The sequence below is a fragment of the Rhopilema esculentum genome, chromosome 7 (assembly GCF_057945365.1).
Source record: "Rhopilema esculentum isolate cy_ngs chromosome 7, ASM5794536v1, whole genome shotgun sequence".
In the NCBI taxonomy this organism is placed as follows: Eukaryota; Metazoa; Cnidaria; class Scyphozoa; order Rhizostomeae; family Rhizostomatidae; genus Rhopilema; species Rhopilema esculentum.
The window spans coordinates 4,589,272-4,605,254 of record NC_142821.1 but is presented as its reverse complement, the minus strand read 5'-3'; the positions used below and the strand labels follow the sequence as shown (position 1 = coordinate 4,605,254).

At 35.6% G+C, this 15,983-nt stretch overlaps 1 protein-coding gene across 2 annotated transcripts; it reads right to left on the bottom strand.

Annotated features, from left to right (window-relative positions):
• Positions 1-658: 658 nt before the first annotated feature.
• Positions 659-15,919, bottom strand: LOC135684014 (serine/threonine-protein kinase Chk2). 2 transcript variants are annotated; one of them, XM_065199455.2, is made up of 18 exons: positions 15,532-15,919; positions 14,453-14,577; positions 12,934-12,989; positions 12,719-12,753; positions 12,244-12,303; positions 11,293-11,348; positions 10,157-10,197; positions 8,626-8,719; positions 7,985-8,041; positions 6,859-6,923; positions 6,615-6,714; positions 5,764-5,802; positions 5,289-5,336; positions 4,855-5,018; positions 4,167-4,282; positions 3,434-3,519; positions 2,698-2,781; positions 659-1,247 (listed from the first exon to the last, which is right to left on the bottom strand). In XM_065199455.2, the coding sequence occupies exons 1-18, from the start codon at positions 15,854-15,856 to the stop codon at positions 1,167-1,169; spliced, it is 1,632 nt and encodes a 543-aa protein (XP_065055527.2). In that variant the 5' UTR covers positions 15,857-15,919; the 3' UTR covers positions 659-1,166. The 2 variants fall into 2 exon arrangements, with proteins under 2 accessions (XP_065055527.2, XP_065055528.2); XM_065199456.2 differs by having other exon boundaries at positions 2,698-2,778.
• Between the last annotated feature and the right edge of the window lie 64 nt (positions 15,920-15,983).

Below are 15,983 nucleotides of genomic sequence, written 5' to 3'. Positions count from 1 at the left end.
ACAAAACTACAACGTAAGATATCGTCGGTCGATGATCTCCCCACTTGATATCTTTTATCGAACATACGTGCCAAAATCTATAAAAACTGAAATAAACCCATCATAATAGTTATCAAAGTGATAATATGAAACGAATATACTATATTAAGAAATCGCCACGAAGGAAAGTCAATTATTTTCAAGGATATTCTCGATCCAGTGGGTCTTTTTGAGAGCAGAAGAAATGAATGCAATATAATCATGGACAGCCAGATGGCAAAAGCGAGAAACAAAACTTTCAAACCGTCTTTACACACGTTAATTCGAGAGATTAAATAGTGATTTTTTGTATCAGATATGAATAATAGCATTGGTTTTAATGTTACAGAAATTAAGATGAGGTAACTGGGCGTAACCCTGTGTCCAGGTATTCACTAGCTTTATCTTTAGCGTAGTATATTTAACCAACAATTGAAATAGTGAAAGAGGGGCCCAAATGTAATAGCAAAAAGTCAGAATCTCATAATACTTTTCAACTAAAGAACGAAATTACAATACTAGGAAAAAAGATGCGCAAAAATAAAAGACATATTTCCCAAATAATCTGTCTGTTTTATCTCTAAGCTCATAAATACATCTTTCATTAGAAAATTAGAGACAGACTTGGTAAGCTCATAGAAACAACAAGAACATTATGTATAGTAAAATCTTCAATAAACCCATAAAATTATTAATTAAGTATTTAACACTGGTTAGTGATAATTTTTGCTTCGATTTCAACCATTGCCAAAAGTTTATCGTCAAAAAATTTAATCAAAAATCTTTCAAACTTAGACAAATTTGAATTTAGATAGAAATCACAACTGAACATAGTCATCACATCACATTAAATATAGTATGAATTATAAACTAAACTGAGAAATTATCACAGTTTCATAAAGTAAAAAACCATATTCTCCTATTGCCACAAAATGGCAAAATCTTTAATTAAGTTAAATAACATTTCCTGTTTAAAAAAATAAGTGACACACAAAATAGAAACGTTAATTTATGCTTAAGGTAACTTTATCTAAAAACGTTCAGTTTTTCTTTATAAAAGACATAAAATTGTGAATCGAATATAATAAGTTCGCCACATCATCTCATAATAAATCTAAAACGATTTTGCAAGTTCAGCACCAAGAAGATTATTCCTCGGCCTTCTCCGACGAAATTCTAGGCCTTTTGGCTTCTGGTTGGCCTTCGTCAGATGATGACGACTTTCTCACCTGCAATGATCCAGTAAAAAACTATTTTTAGGTCGTTAAAGTTTCACAAAACATAAACAACATTAATAAAATATGGCAATTATTGCTAAACATAGAGGCATAAGGCACAGGAATAGCAGAAGGTCAAACCAAAAAGAAGCAAAGTTAGCTTGAAAAATTATCATGAATAAAATATTAATTCTATAAAGAGTGATAAAGACTTATTTCTGACATTATTTTGATTCCAGCCTTGCCAAATGGGATTTGGGTTTACCGACAAAAAAGCAACATTCCATTCTTACTCGGCTAATTAATCAAAACAGATAATCCTTCTTCAACAGACAAGTGAAAGGTGCGTTTTGATTTTATCAAAAATATTCATTCTATTCTAACTCATTTGTCACATTATGTCACAGTGTAGGTCAAGGGTCTGCAATTTTATTCGACTATCTGTGAAACATTTGGACATACGAGCATATAAAGCTAAATTTTGAACCCCCTTGATGCAAGAAAACTGCCATTAAAGACCTATATATTGCATTCTAATAAACAACCCAAACAGAGAAATATTCATCTCTTCATTTTATGTAAACGACATACACAAGAATCGTGATCCTGCCGAGAACCTGCAATCTTAGATATCGAATAATTGTTTCATGATTTTTTGGTAAAATTTCTTAAAAAATCTGGTAAGCAAAAAATTTAAAAAAAACCTATCAAGTGGTCCAGCAGCAGACGGCCACGAAAAGTTTCGAGTTTTACAACAAAAATTTCAAGTTTACAGGCCTAATGGCAAATCTTACTTTATAATGAAGCTAGGTTTCCTAATGCTTTGGGCAGTACAAGCTAAAACCTCTTTCACAGTGAAGTTATACTCCTAAGGCATTGCTGATTTCTAATCCATTTGCAGTCAGCCGAATCATTTGAAAATAAAACGTCCACCATGGTCCAGCAATTAGGGTTTGACTTATACTTGGGGTACAAATTTAGCAGTTATTATGGAACAGCATCTACATTTGATTATGAATTACGCTTGATATTTTTCTTGACTCGTTGTGAAACAACGTAACAAATCTGAGCCACGCAGCTTCTTTATTGCAACAGCCAAAATCATTGTTCCTTATTACGTAGTATGAGGGTTGTAAATTTTTCCAGAAAGAGGAAGGAGGGGTCCAACTGTCTACTAAGGGCCTAGTGTTTCAATGCAGGGCTTGAGGAGCCCTTGTGAGAAGTTGGGGTAAGGTGAGTAGGAGGTAAGGTGAGGAGCTCCAAGCCCAGATGTCATACCATTTCGAGCATTCGGAATGCACCGAGTGAAAATGAAAAAAGTCCTTGTAAAAAGGTTAAACTGAATAAAAACCTGCGTCTTCAGGTGCCATAAGAATATGTACTAAAATGAAATAAAATGTCTTTTAAAGAATAACGATAAATTACTACATAATAATTCGATTTTTATAAAAAAAACTCATACCGCTGGAACGACGGCAGGAGGAGGCATCGGTTCTCCCTCTGGATACATCAAAGATCGCGCTTTCGACCTCATTCCTTCATCCTGCTTTACAAAAATAACACATCACACAGATGCATCGGTAAAATCCGATTAACATCTCGACTAAATGTCAAAATATCAAATAAAATATTGTCGCACGGTAGATTAGAGAAGGATAAATGATGGAGACATTTCAAGTTCTAAACAGTATAAATGGTATTATCGAGAATAACAATTGGTAGCGTCTGATGAAGTGTTACGATTATCTTCATGACTGATTGGTTGATTGATGGTATCTAATCGCTAATGATAACTCGTAAATAGTGATTATGATTGTGTAACTAAAAACGGTGATGCGAATAATAACTGTCGGGTGACCGATGAAGCATTAAGATTATTGCGATTGAGTGAAGATTATATCTGATCGCTAATGATGCCCCATAAATGGCAATTGTGATGGTTTGGATGACGAGTTGAAAACACCAGCTCATTTTTGCCGCCTTAAATTAGCACCCAAATAAATTTCACGCAGATCAAGAAAAGGCGCTCTCTGAATTTCGTCAAATAGCCATAGAAAGTAATAAATAGACTTTGAACAAATTTCTTTTAAAAGCAAGGCTCAACAAATTTTCATGCTTCTCTAAAACTGCACATACAAATGATTTTTCTCAAAAAATCAAATTCACCATGACAATTGGAAACTGATGCTCTCACTTACCTCGAGCCAAGGATGCCTCAGAGCATCTGAGACTGATATTCGTTCCTTCTCATCAACAGTTAGAAGTTTCTTGATTAAATCTTTAGCTGTAACACAGGAAAGTCATTTCTAATTGCAAGTCAGGCTCGTGAAACAATTAGGGTTGAAGAATTAAGTATTAGAAAGTAAAAATGTAAGTAACCACAATACACATAAAAGCTTTATTGGAAATGCGGAGTGATTTTTTACTGTATAGCTTCTGCCATTGCTAACAGCAATATCACAACTCATCAGTTCAACAAAAAATTTCTTAAAATAATAATAAAACAAGAGCAAATATGCGAAATATCAATTTTGCTAATAACTGAGAGCTATAAAGATCAAATTAAAAGGGTACTATTACTGGGTAATCCAAATTAAGTAGGATACAATTTAATATCATAAATACCTTCTTGTGATATTCACTAGGTCACAGTGTAATATTATAAATGCCTGCTTGTGATATCAAGTAGTTTACAATGTAATGTAATGCGACAAGTATCTTCTTGTGATATCAAATAAGTTACAGTGTAATATCATAAATACCTTCTTGTGATATTCACTAGGTTACAGTGTAAAATTATAAATGCCTGCTTGTGATACAATGTAATGTAATGCGACAAGTATCTTCTTGTGATATCAAATACGTTACAGTGTAATATCATAAACACCTTTATGCAATATCAAGCAGGTTACAATGTATTATCGTAAATACCTTCTTGTGATATTGATCTCCAGTGTTCATCAGGAAACGAATAAAACCCTTGTAGAATTTGCTCATAAAGTGACATTGTTGGATGCTCGGACGAAAACGGGGGGTATCCACCAAGACTGTTTATCAGAGCAAAGAAAGTTGTAAATGGCAAATTTGATTTGATACAGAATAAAGGAATCGCTAAAAATATTTAGAAAATTACTCTTTTCAGACTATTGATGTTTCTGCTTGCTTTTTTACTTCTATTATTAGACTTGATAGTTCAGAATTATCGAGCAAAATGATATAAAAAATTCCACTCAAGAATTCTTTACGATCCGTTGACAGTCTATTCAACTGTTAGGTGAAAAATATATTTGCGATAAAGGCTAGGGATATACCAAAACATATCCAGAACTGGCCATTTGAGCAGAGTCGTAGCTCTTGCTTCCCTCAAGTGCTCGAGGAGAGCTGCTAATTGCTCTCCTAGACTGTTTAAAATTGCCCTCCTTGAAAACAATCTTTCCTTCCTCTCCTTTTTTCATATCTATGAAAAACTCGCCTGGAAATTTCTAGGAGATCTGTTTACTACTCCCATGCTATCTTATGGATAGGCCTGCATACACATACATCTACTTATTATGGAATTCTAAACGCAACGTGACAGGAAGAATATCTCATTGCAAGTAATTAATGGCGTTGTGATTACCAGATAAACAGGATACACCCTAGACTCCAGCAATCGACTGCTTTGCTGTAACCACCAGTTCCGCCAGTTTTGATAACCTCTGGAGCAAGGTAGTTAGGTGTACCACAAAGAGTTCTCATCAATGAGTTTTCACCAACGATTCGGGAAAGACCAAAATCTGTAATCTAGGAAAAGAGGGTTAAATCAATCCCACTTAAAGCTTTTCCACCAGACAAAAACATGCTTGGTATCTTGACTATGTTGGCAAGATTTTATACGACCCAAAACACTGTATATGAACAAGCCTTGCAGATAACGATAGTGCCACGGAGCCTTGTTTATAATAAGACGTAGTCTGTATTACTTTTTGCACCTAACAAAAGACTAGCCAACGGTCAGCAACAACTTTCAAAACAAACCAGAACACCGTTGATATTTCTGAATGGAAGGCATACCTTAACAGCTGTTTCTTTGTCATCTGTTTGGAGCAGGACGTTCTCTGGCTGGAAACAATTTAGAGCAAAAAATGCACACACGAAAGGAACAGTAAATGGGACAATGTGAGATAAACTGATGACTCAAGATATGATAACCTATATAAATGAATACAATCAACAGACGTCGACGAGGACCAGCTCTTGAAGCTTCTTTGCGTACAAATGTTAAAACTCAAAATGATAAGACTTTCTTAATTTCAGAGACAGATCTTTTTCATTCTCACTCTCAAAGCTTATTAAAAGATCCAAACAATGTAAACAGAAAAAATTCTGGATAAGGACATGAGCAGTCTGTGCGAAAAGCTGATGCTTTGACGGTTATGTCAAAAAGAACTGGTTGTCTTGTGAACCAAATTTCCTTGAAAACAGAATGGAAAGGAAGGCTTCATGCAAAAAAGCAGAGCAGTAACTAAAACACGAAGATATGTCGTACCTTTAAATCTCTGTGGGTGATTTTATTCGAATGCAAGTACTAGAAATCAAATATCAAGAAAAAGTTAACAGCGGCATAGTATAAAAGGCTATATTTCTTAAAGTCAAAACATACGTAATAACATATTTCTTCAATGGTGATCAAACCTGTATCCACATGGTCAAGTTAGCAACAGAATAGGAGAAAACATTTCTTTTGTTCTTACTTTAGTGTTTTCCTTTAAACAGGTAAGTTTGAAAAACATATTTTGATATGAAACTTATAACCTGTATAAAAATTTTAAAATGAATAAAAAAATAAACACATTGGGGGCCGAGGAGTCAGGGGCGGATCCAGAGCAAATTTGAAGGTGGGGCAGCTTGTAGTGGGGGCGCTGAAAGATTTTCAGAAATTGATGACGAGTGTATGCTGTATACAACACTTTCAGACCCAAACTACTGACAGAAGGCTCTTTATTCATGTTGTAAGGAAATTGTCACAATAATTGTTGTGTACTTTGAGATAATCCTTGAAGCAAATTAATCTATAGGTCTCAGAAACTTTTTCACCTGATTCTCATTCTTAAAAAGGGGCGCTTAATTTCCAAAAAACGGGCGCCAGACTTGCATCAACTCGGGAGGAAGAGGCACCTGCCTCTGGTTGCCCTCCCCCCCTAAATTGGCCACTGAATGAGACGACAGGAAGTGGCAAAGAATGAGAGACCAAGAGAAACATTATTGACATGCTTGTAACTGCCTGTGGTGATACTGCAAAAGAATGGGATGAGAGAAAAAATCACAGGCATAAAAAAATCATCTTTTACTTACAACATATAAAAGGTAATAAGCAAGAAAGATCAACATTCAACTCACATCAACAGCGCAAAGCACCTGGTAGAAAAGAAGCTTTGAAATCGTCTCTGTGAACTTCCCCATTTTCACAACTCTGTCGAATAACTCACCACCACGGACTCTAACAAGACATAAAATACAACTTATCATTAATACAAATAATAATCATATGCAGCTTAGCCTTATCACCATCTGCAGCAATTCTCTGCTTTTAAAACTTAATTTTTAAAAGTGAATCGGAGTTTGCTATTAAAATGATACTTACAACTCCAAAACAATAAACAAAGTGTCTTCAGCATCAAAGAAATCTTCAATTTTGATGACGCCTGGCTGAAACATTAAGGAATAAATCATTTTAGTTAGTTGGACACATTTCAACAAAAACATTGAAAACTGGAGAAAAAGAGGAATAAGAAAGGAATGAAGTAGCAAGGAATAAACTCTCTGAAGAAACTCTTGTGTTTATGAACATAAAGTGAGGCAAACCTTTGCAAGAGCAAGCAAAAAGAGAAATACAAGCAGAATGTTAACAGTTAAAGTTTTGACGTTTGGTAAGTTCGTTTTGTAAGTCGAATGCAAGACAAAAACCGAAAGAAACGCTAATTTCAGCAACGAGGAATGGCCTACATTTAAGTATTGCCTTGGCTTGCATATTAATATTGCCTTTGGCTCAACCCGCATGCCCGGAGATACCATAGGATAAGCTTTTTAGAAATGTTTTCTGTTTACAAATAGATTGCTCGATAAACGACAGAACAGGAGTGACAGGTTGCACCACAAAAATTAGGAAAATGATGGAACTAGAACTACCAGATAATGCAAAAGCTCTTGGCTTTTCACTCACATTGTCAATGGAATGATTAATGACGATACTAATATTAGCAAGCACGTGATTTCATCTCTATAAGTGTTTAATGCTTGTCATAAGAAAGGAATTTTCTCTGCATGTAGATATTTGTTCAATCTCAAGACAAGTAGGCCATAATATCTCGGTTAACTTCCAGCTGCAAAGTTGACTTATCTTTTATGACGAAATTTTGCGTTTTATAGACATCTAACATACTCTGAATGTTATGCTGTCAGGAGACTAAGCCCAAAAAGAAAAAGCATTCTCCAAGACGAGGATAGCTCTTCGGGACTTTTTTGAAATCAGCTAGAAAAACTAAAGCAATATAATTTTAGCAATTTCAGATTGTTTGACAAAGATGTAAGGTGAAACCACAGAAAAGCAAATAGCCCATAAGTTAGCACGTTAATAAACCGTTTTTCGTTAGATAAAAATTAATTTAGTTGAAGATTGTAAATATCGGTAATTCTAATACAGTAAAGGTAATGTTTGGTTGAATGCTGCCATTTTGACGTGTGCCAGGCAACCGAATAAAACAACTCACATGATCAAGTGTCCGCAGAATATTGACTTCATCCATCATGGATTTGGACATCGTGACCTTAGAATTACAAAACAAAGAAGAATCTAACTTGAAAACGTGATCAGTTTCAGATAATATTGAGCCTACTGGACTAATGAAAAGCTATGCTAGGTAGAATTTTATGCAAAAAATAAAGTATATACTAAAGGAATAGGTTGCTGAAATTCAACGCAATGTTACTCAAGTAAGACTCTCACAAGAAAGGAAAATAAAATCCGAAATATTATGATTCTCGTGGCGATTTGCTTACTTAGGTGTAAAATAACAAGATATGCTTTTGGGTGATATCTGCATAAGACAAGCGAGCCTTATGAAATATCGACTGAATGATCAAATATTGTCATGCAGTTCAAACAGACAGTGGGATAACGACGGTAAGCAAAAAAGGCCCTAAAGGCTGTTGATTACAAAGACACACAGCTGTTTTAGTAACGAGAAGAACACATCAGTATCAATGGAGAAAAAAGTTTCTTATTGAATTGCAGCATGGGGAAGTGGGCGAATTTATGAGGACTTGTAAGAGGATGGCTTGAGAGATCTCATTGACATAGTTGTAAAAGGTAGCAGGTTCATTAAATAAAAGGAGTATAAAGAAAACTCACCCCAACGGAAAACCTTTTCTTTTGTATAATTTTAACTGCATACTGCTTGCGGGAGATTTGCTGATACGCCAATCTAACCTCGCCACATGCACCCCTATACATTGACGAAAGATATAATTGAGGTTTATATACATGCTCAAGAAAAGGCGTTGGTTTTAAATGCATGGTTACAACATTCACAGAGTTACTGAGAAGATAATTGATGTGACTAATGTTATACTATCCTGAGATAAGTATAAACAGAAGAGAAAAAGAACTAGACGTGAGAAATCGTGACAGTCCAATAGTAATTAATACTGATAAACGTTTTTCAAAACAAAAAACACCACTCCCAAAACACAATCACCCAATCGCCAAACAAAATCGGGATAATCATCTTCACGTGGTTTTGCCATTAAACAAGAAAAAAGCTGCACAACAAATAGAATACTACTTAAAATTCTATCAACGCAAGTTTCAAGCATTCAACGGTCATGACGAAACTGGGGAGTGTATTACGATTGTGCTTGTTTATCTATAAATTGAGATTGGAGCCATTCGACCTATATAAAAAATTGTCCTCTTTACATGTCTGATTCAGTATTTATTCTCGTTATGAATCTAAAACAGCAACTATCTCCAGGAGCAATAATAGCATGCTTCCGATGTTTGTTAAAAACCAAAGGCCAAGCCAGTTGGCATAATTGAAAGAGATTTTGTTGCAATAGTTCACAGAAAGCTACATCGTGAGAGTATGTTCTTTGAAAATTAAACAAATAAAACTACACACAAATAAAATTAACTTTAGGAGGCTAAGTGATGGCATCAAATTAAACACACGAAACAATAACTATCAAAAAAATTAAGCCGGTGTATGCACAAAAAACATTAATCCACTCAAACTTTTTCATTCAATGTCCACGGAACACGGATGAGGTTGCTAAATAAATCTTGTGATTCGGTATTTGGACCTGGCAGCTGTGCAAACCAGGCAGGGTTAGTTTGTCTTAGGTAATACAAAAATAAACAAATCCTTAAATAATGCTACAGGTATCTGAAATCGATATGATCGTCATCACAAAACAGATAAATTGCATTAACCAGTTGTTCAGATAGCAAAGGTTCCCTCTTTGTTCAGGATTATATCGTGCATTAAAATGAAACACCAGTTACTGATTGGTGCATTCTTCTTGGTACTGTTTTCAGAGACAATGGTCAGAGGTTTGCTGATACGGCCACCCTTTGCTTTCAACCAAGTCAAAACAGAGTACCACGAGAACAGGGAAATAGGAGATGAAGATGACTGTGATTCTGATGATATTCAATGCCTCATCAACAAAGAAAGAGCAGACGATGTATGGGCAAGGATCGAAGCTAAAGGCAGCAGAAGGGACATAGCAGAGAAACTCAAACATCGGATTCAGGAGAAGCTTAAAAGAGGGAGAAGATCGACTGCATCTAAATGAACAAAGTACATTGGCAGTTAAAGTGAAAAACTGTAAGGTCAAAAAATATTTGCATTGTAACATAATGTTTTAATAAGAATGCTTACTGTCCTAGTATTTTTGCTATTGTGTATTTTTCTGTAAGTTCCTAGAAGAGAAAAAGGAAAAAGAACGTAAATGTTTTACAAGAAAAGTGAGAACACATTTTTCTAAATAGTTTCAAACACTACTGCCTATCCTGCCTGAGAAAACAAACCTGCCAACAAAGTTAAAAGATATATTTCAGCTTGAAACGAGAGAGGTTCTTTGTCTCTATAAGGGTTTATAGCAGGGGTCGGCAACCTTAATAAAACAGGGGGCCAAATTTGATTTTTGAAATGCATACGAGGGCCGCAACTCAAAATACAGTATAATTTGAATTTATACCAATTCTACCTAACTACTAATCTAATCAATAAAAATGTATTTATCGGAAAATGTACTGTAACGTGGAAGCTGTACGTAAACACAAACATAGATGTAAAGTACATGTTCACTGTTCAGTGTATTACAAGAAGCTAATGGGCAACTCGGTGCTGCACGTCCTTGGCCAACTTCTCAATATTTGGCAGAATTGTTGATGTTGGCAGCCGCAAGTTGCCTTCAAGGTGCTGATCAGTCATGCGAGATCGCAGTCGACTCTTCGCATGCTTCATCTTTGAGAAGAGACTTTCGCAAAGGAGAGAAGTACTTCCAAACATGCAACACATCTTTTTGGCATGCTGCACCAGACCTTGATATGAACCATCATCCACCATGGAGATACTCCATATAAAACGGGATTATCTGAGTTTCCTTGTATTTCTGTTTCAATTCACTGGTACCCTGCAGCTCGATCAACTCCATTTGAAGATGGAAATTGAACCAAGTTCCATTGGTTCAGCTGAGTTTTCCAAAGATGTAGCATAAGCAGGAACATGACATGTTCATACATGACATTCACAAAATGACAATGGCCTTGAAGCTTCTTCTTCAGCTTGTTCGAGTGACTAGTAATGTTAACGAGGAATGCTAATCTAGGCAAGAATTTAAGATCACTGAATCAATATCGAGCTGACACACTTGTGCATTGGGCCACATTATTTACAGGTTAACAGGGGCCTTCCGGGCCACACAAAAGTACCTTGCGGGCCGCATGTGGCCCGCGGGCCGCGGGTTGCCGACCCCTGGTTTATAGCATAGGCTTCAATAAATAACTGAATACCTTTGGATATTTGTCCTGTTGTGCTTCAGTTTCTCCAATATCATGAAAAATAAAGGCTGCAACAAAAAGTTTTAAGTTGACAATAGTTGAAGTTAATGTCAGTAGACTGATGAAACGTTAATTCAAATTCAATGTTAGCTAGGTTTTATAAAGTTTATTTTTCATTGTCTGATGACTTGATATTTATTTAGATACAAGAAAACAGTAATTTACTATCTAAATATCAATGTTTTAAAATCACAGGTGGAACAAACTGAAAAAATTGGCTCTGTTGAATTAAGCTATTGGGGTACAATCTTAGTACTTAGCAGTACTGAGGAGGCTCGTGAAAGGCAAAGACTAGCTGTTTCGCTCATACAAGCTATTGTTTGCTACCAATTTGGGGTCTATTTTGGGGTCTGTTTGGGGTCTTAGGATCAATGCAAAAGCATTTTGAAACAGCTTGTCTATTTTCAGATTGAGAACCACTCAAAGCTCTTCACATCTGAAAATGATTGTTTTACTAGACTGCCATGATATACTTGATGCAGTAAAGACAGAGCTTTACATGCATTTGATGAACAGAACAGGTCCATTAAGTTGCTTGAACTCTGAGTATCACGCTTAATGCTATCATCAGGCATTTGTATCACCAGGCATTAGACACACGGATTAGGCTTGATGCTTGAGTAACAACAAACGGTTCCTGCTCTATAGACCAAAAGCGTGTTTTTCAGATTTTGATGTTCTTCTGGGAGAATACTAGGCACATCTTAAATAAGGAGGCAGCTGTTGAACTGAAATTAAGACACAGAATGACATTCTTATGCACCAAATAAAATAATACTGCCTTGTGTCCCAAGTGTGTCTTGTATCCAAGTTACAAAGTGAGCTTGGTTTGAATAAAAATAAAGAAAACAGGCCAATGTAGGTACATATGCATTTCACATAAAACTTTAAAAATCAGCTCACCTTTCTTATATACAAGTGAGATTTCATCCCCTGAGTTTAAAATTCTTGTTTTCTTCTGCCCTATATAAAATTCAAAAAATGAGCTTAAAACTTGTGTCAATGTAATTGGGCTTTTTTAAATAAAACATGTATACATTCACATATGTTTGCTTCAGCAGTTTGCAAATGGCACACATAACATCCATTTCAAATAGTAGAAATCATGCATGGAAATTCTATCTTAGCAAAAAATGACATATGTAATGGGCTTTATAAAAGTTTAACACCAAAAAAGAAATAGGGACATCATTGATTGACATATGGTTGAAAATAGGTATTCACAAATGTAGTTTTAAAAATTTGACATGTGGCTTGTTAGAATTTGATTTGCAACTCATAACTGGCTTGCTGACTAAAACACCCTTTGATATGTTACTGGCATGGCCCTCTGGTAGATATCGATAGCAAACAAGTACAATGACAAATTAAAGCTTACCTACAATTGTACCATTAATGGCAGTACCATTTGCACTAGAAAAGAGGAAATCACTAATTATTAGATAAAACTAACATTCCGATGTACACTAATTGAAACTAATTCTCTACTATGAAATAATCCATTGGCAGGCTTCAATAAGACTCATACTGATATTTCTGTTGTACAAAAAACTCAAGAAAATAAAAAAGCCATATTAACAGATCAAAACAAACCTAAGATCTTCTAAAAACACTGTGTAATCATTTTTATCCCCCGCTGAGTGCAGTTCCTAGAAAGAAATATTCTTATTTATAAAATAAGCAAGATTATAAATGCAAATGCAGGTCATTCTTGTATCATCTGTTTTCTCTAAGAAAAACATTCCATATTCATGCTTGATCCTATCCTAACCTAACTGAGCAAAATTGCAAAAATTGTAATAACATTTAGGCAGTAGGTAGCTTAATCAAGATTTTTTTACAAGTTATTGTTTACCTGCCAAACCAATACACCAGTTACAAAGATGAAGAGCAATAATATCTTAACACAGGACGGAAGCATTGGCTGAAAACAAACAGCAACATTTCTTACGAAAGAAGCTGTTTAAGGTGCATTTTGATATTTAATCAAATTATTTTCTTATAAGTGTTTTCCTCGTTACTTCTTCAAACAAAACCTCTTGGTTCTTCAATCATGAGGAAAGAATTATCTTTTGCAAAAACTTTGCATTGTTACAAATCAACTGTAGAAAAAGGTAAGCAGAATCTATAATAAATTCCAAAAGTAAAACTTTTACCCAGTAATAAGTGACATTCTAAACCATGCAAGAATGTCTGGAGAATAAGACCCAAATTTTTCAATTCAAAACCGACTGGTTCCTCGTAGATTCTCTGCCTAACACATTTTCATGTACCATTTCATGCAGACTCAACATGCCTGATATAAGATGGAACAAAAATTGTCTCATTGCATTGCTGTCTACAACTTGTTCCATAGCTTCTAGAATTTTTCTGTTTGGCTTCATTCCTGCAATCTTTGGAAAACTGACAAAGAAGCCATAGATGAGCAGAAGTCACAGACCTGACCTGCTTTGACATAAAAAAACAAGGGGGGCTAGAATAATTATGGTAAATCCTTGAATAAGCCCCCACGCTCAAATAAGCCCCCATCTAAAAAATCGTTTTTTTGCAAATAAGGCACCCCTCAAATAAACCCCCATAGGGGCTTATTCAAGGGAAGCATAATTGCGGAATATTATCTTATTTCATGAAAGCCCCCACAGGACAATAGCTATACAGTACTACTTCCTTTGACTGGAGAACCCAAAGCAAAAAAGTGACTTTTGTGATGATAAAAAATTGTAATATTTGTTAGATCTTCACACTTTTTGTAATTTTTCCATTTATTTCATAAAGGAAATTTTGTGGTTTCTATGTCGACCTTTGAGGAAAATACTAAACTTTGAAATAAGCCCCCCCCCCTATTCAAATAAGCCCCCACCCAAAAATTCATTTTTGCAAATAAACCTCAGAGGGCTCATTGGAGGATTTACGGTATGTCTTGGATGGACTATTTCTGCAAATAATAAGCATTGTGAGACCAATACTTGATAAATAGATGCAGAGTATTAAGAGCAAGTGGGAAACCTAGATCATAAATTGAAAAAAAACATATTTTATGCCTTGATTTAGACTTGGTAATTTTATCTAATAGTTGACAAAACATCAACTTAGATATCACTGTTTTACATACCCTAAATATTTTGAAATGATTGTTACTCAAGCTCTTGAAGTAGCCCTGGCCTGGAAACCTCAGCAACTCAAACACATAATCTGATGTCCTTGCTCTACCAAACAAGTATTGATCTTGCTGCAGTCCTGTTAACGAAGATATATTTCAAATAAAATGGGAAAGATAAAGTGTGAACAATGCAAGTTAATAGACACAAAAGAGAATAGGTTTAGTGGGGGAAAGCTATGGTACAAGATGGATGTTGCACTTGTTATGCAATTGAATTTCTATGTTGTTGTCATTTACATTGTCATAAAATTATGTGGAAAAATGAGACAAACATATGAAAAAATTTGCAGAATATCTAGTAGTGCTGACTGGGGGGGGGGGGGTATTTCTAAGATGGGTTTTTGAGGGGAGGGGACAGAACATTCAACAAAGCAAGTTCAAAGTGAGGCTATGTATGGTTTTAAGTACACTTCTGGAAATTACTTGGGGAGTGGCAAAGCCACTCAGCCCCTCTTTTTGCATCTGTTGTCACAGCTAGAGAGTTTTGCTGCACTGCTAATTTTTTGGCACATTCTTTGTAGAGTAAGGGGTCAAACACCTAAACTGTAGTTGGTACCAGGCCCGCTTGAAGATTCAATTCAGACTATCTTTTAAATCTTCCATTGTTAACTCCTAAAGGCTTTACAACCAATCTGGAGCATTTAAGAAAAAACAAGGAAAATTAACTCAGATCAGAAGTAAGATTAATACAGTTTCCGCCCAGCACTCAAATTTGTTGATTTCCACAAGAAGTTGCATTTTATTGATTTCCACTACAGTGGATTTTAAAATGAAAACTGAACTGAACTGAATGTCAAAGAAACAGGATATGTTTCAACGTAATCAACTAAAATTGGTAAATAAATTGTTTTATAGCTTAAATGATCCATAAGGAGGCATTGCATCAAGGAGCCTTTAGACCTTTTAGAGGCTATCAGTTTATTAGTTTCGCTATTTTTGTCATAATCATGAGTTGGAATGGAGTACATCCCACATCGATAAAACTGGTATCATAGGTGCAACTGTAGCGAAAGTATAACATTTTTACTTACCAAAATTATCGAACAGCCTTTCATTAGCTGATAAAAGCAATCCCCAGTTTTTAGACCTTGGGGGACCGTCAGGTTCATCACCATCTTCGTCTTCTGTAACTGGAGGTAGAGTTGAAACTGTGCTGCTTGCTTCGGTATAAGAACTGCTCCCACTGCCGCTACTGCTGCTAGTGACACCGCTGCTATGATAGCTCTCTCCAGTAGCTGACGTACCTGAGCTCGGTGTCAAGCTGCTGCCACTGCTACTACCAGTCTGATCACTACTTGATGAGCTCGACGAAGTCGGATTTGTTGCGCCAGCCTCATTGACGCCGTTTTGTTTCATGATGGAGAGTTTCCCGCCTATGTCTTGTGTGTTTGCTTTGCAAGAATTCCGAGAAAGAACGGTGTTGGTTTGCGCATGGGCACATGGCACATTCTGCAGCCATTCTCGATTTGAGATTTATTAATTA

Excerpts from the sequence above, each read along its gene's own strand:
- LOC135684014 (XM_065199455.2), bottom strand. The coding sequence starts at position 15,856 with ATGAAACAAAACGGCGTCAATGAGGCTGGCGCAACAAATCCGACTTCG. Across the intron at positions 8,720-10,156 it reads ATAGCAAAAATACTAGGACA|GGGTGCATGTGGCGAGGTTA; the intron begins GTAAGCATTCTT and ends GTCAATGTATAG. Across the intron at positions 1,248-2,697 it reads CTCCTGCCGTCGTTCCAGCG|GTGAGAAAGTCGTCATCATC; the intron begins GTATGAGTTTTT and ends GGATCATTGCAG.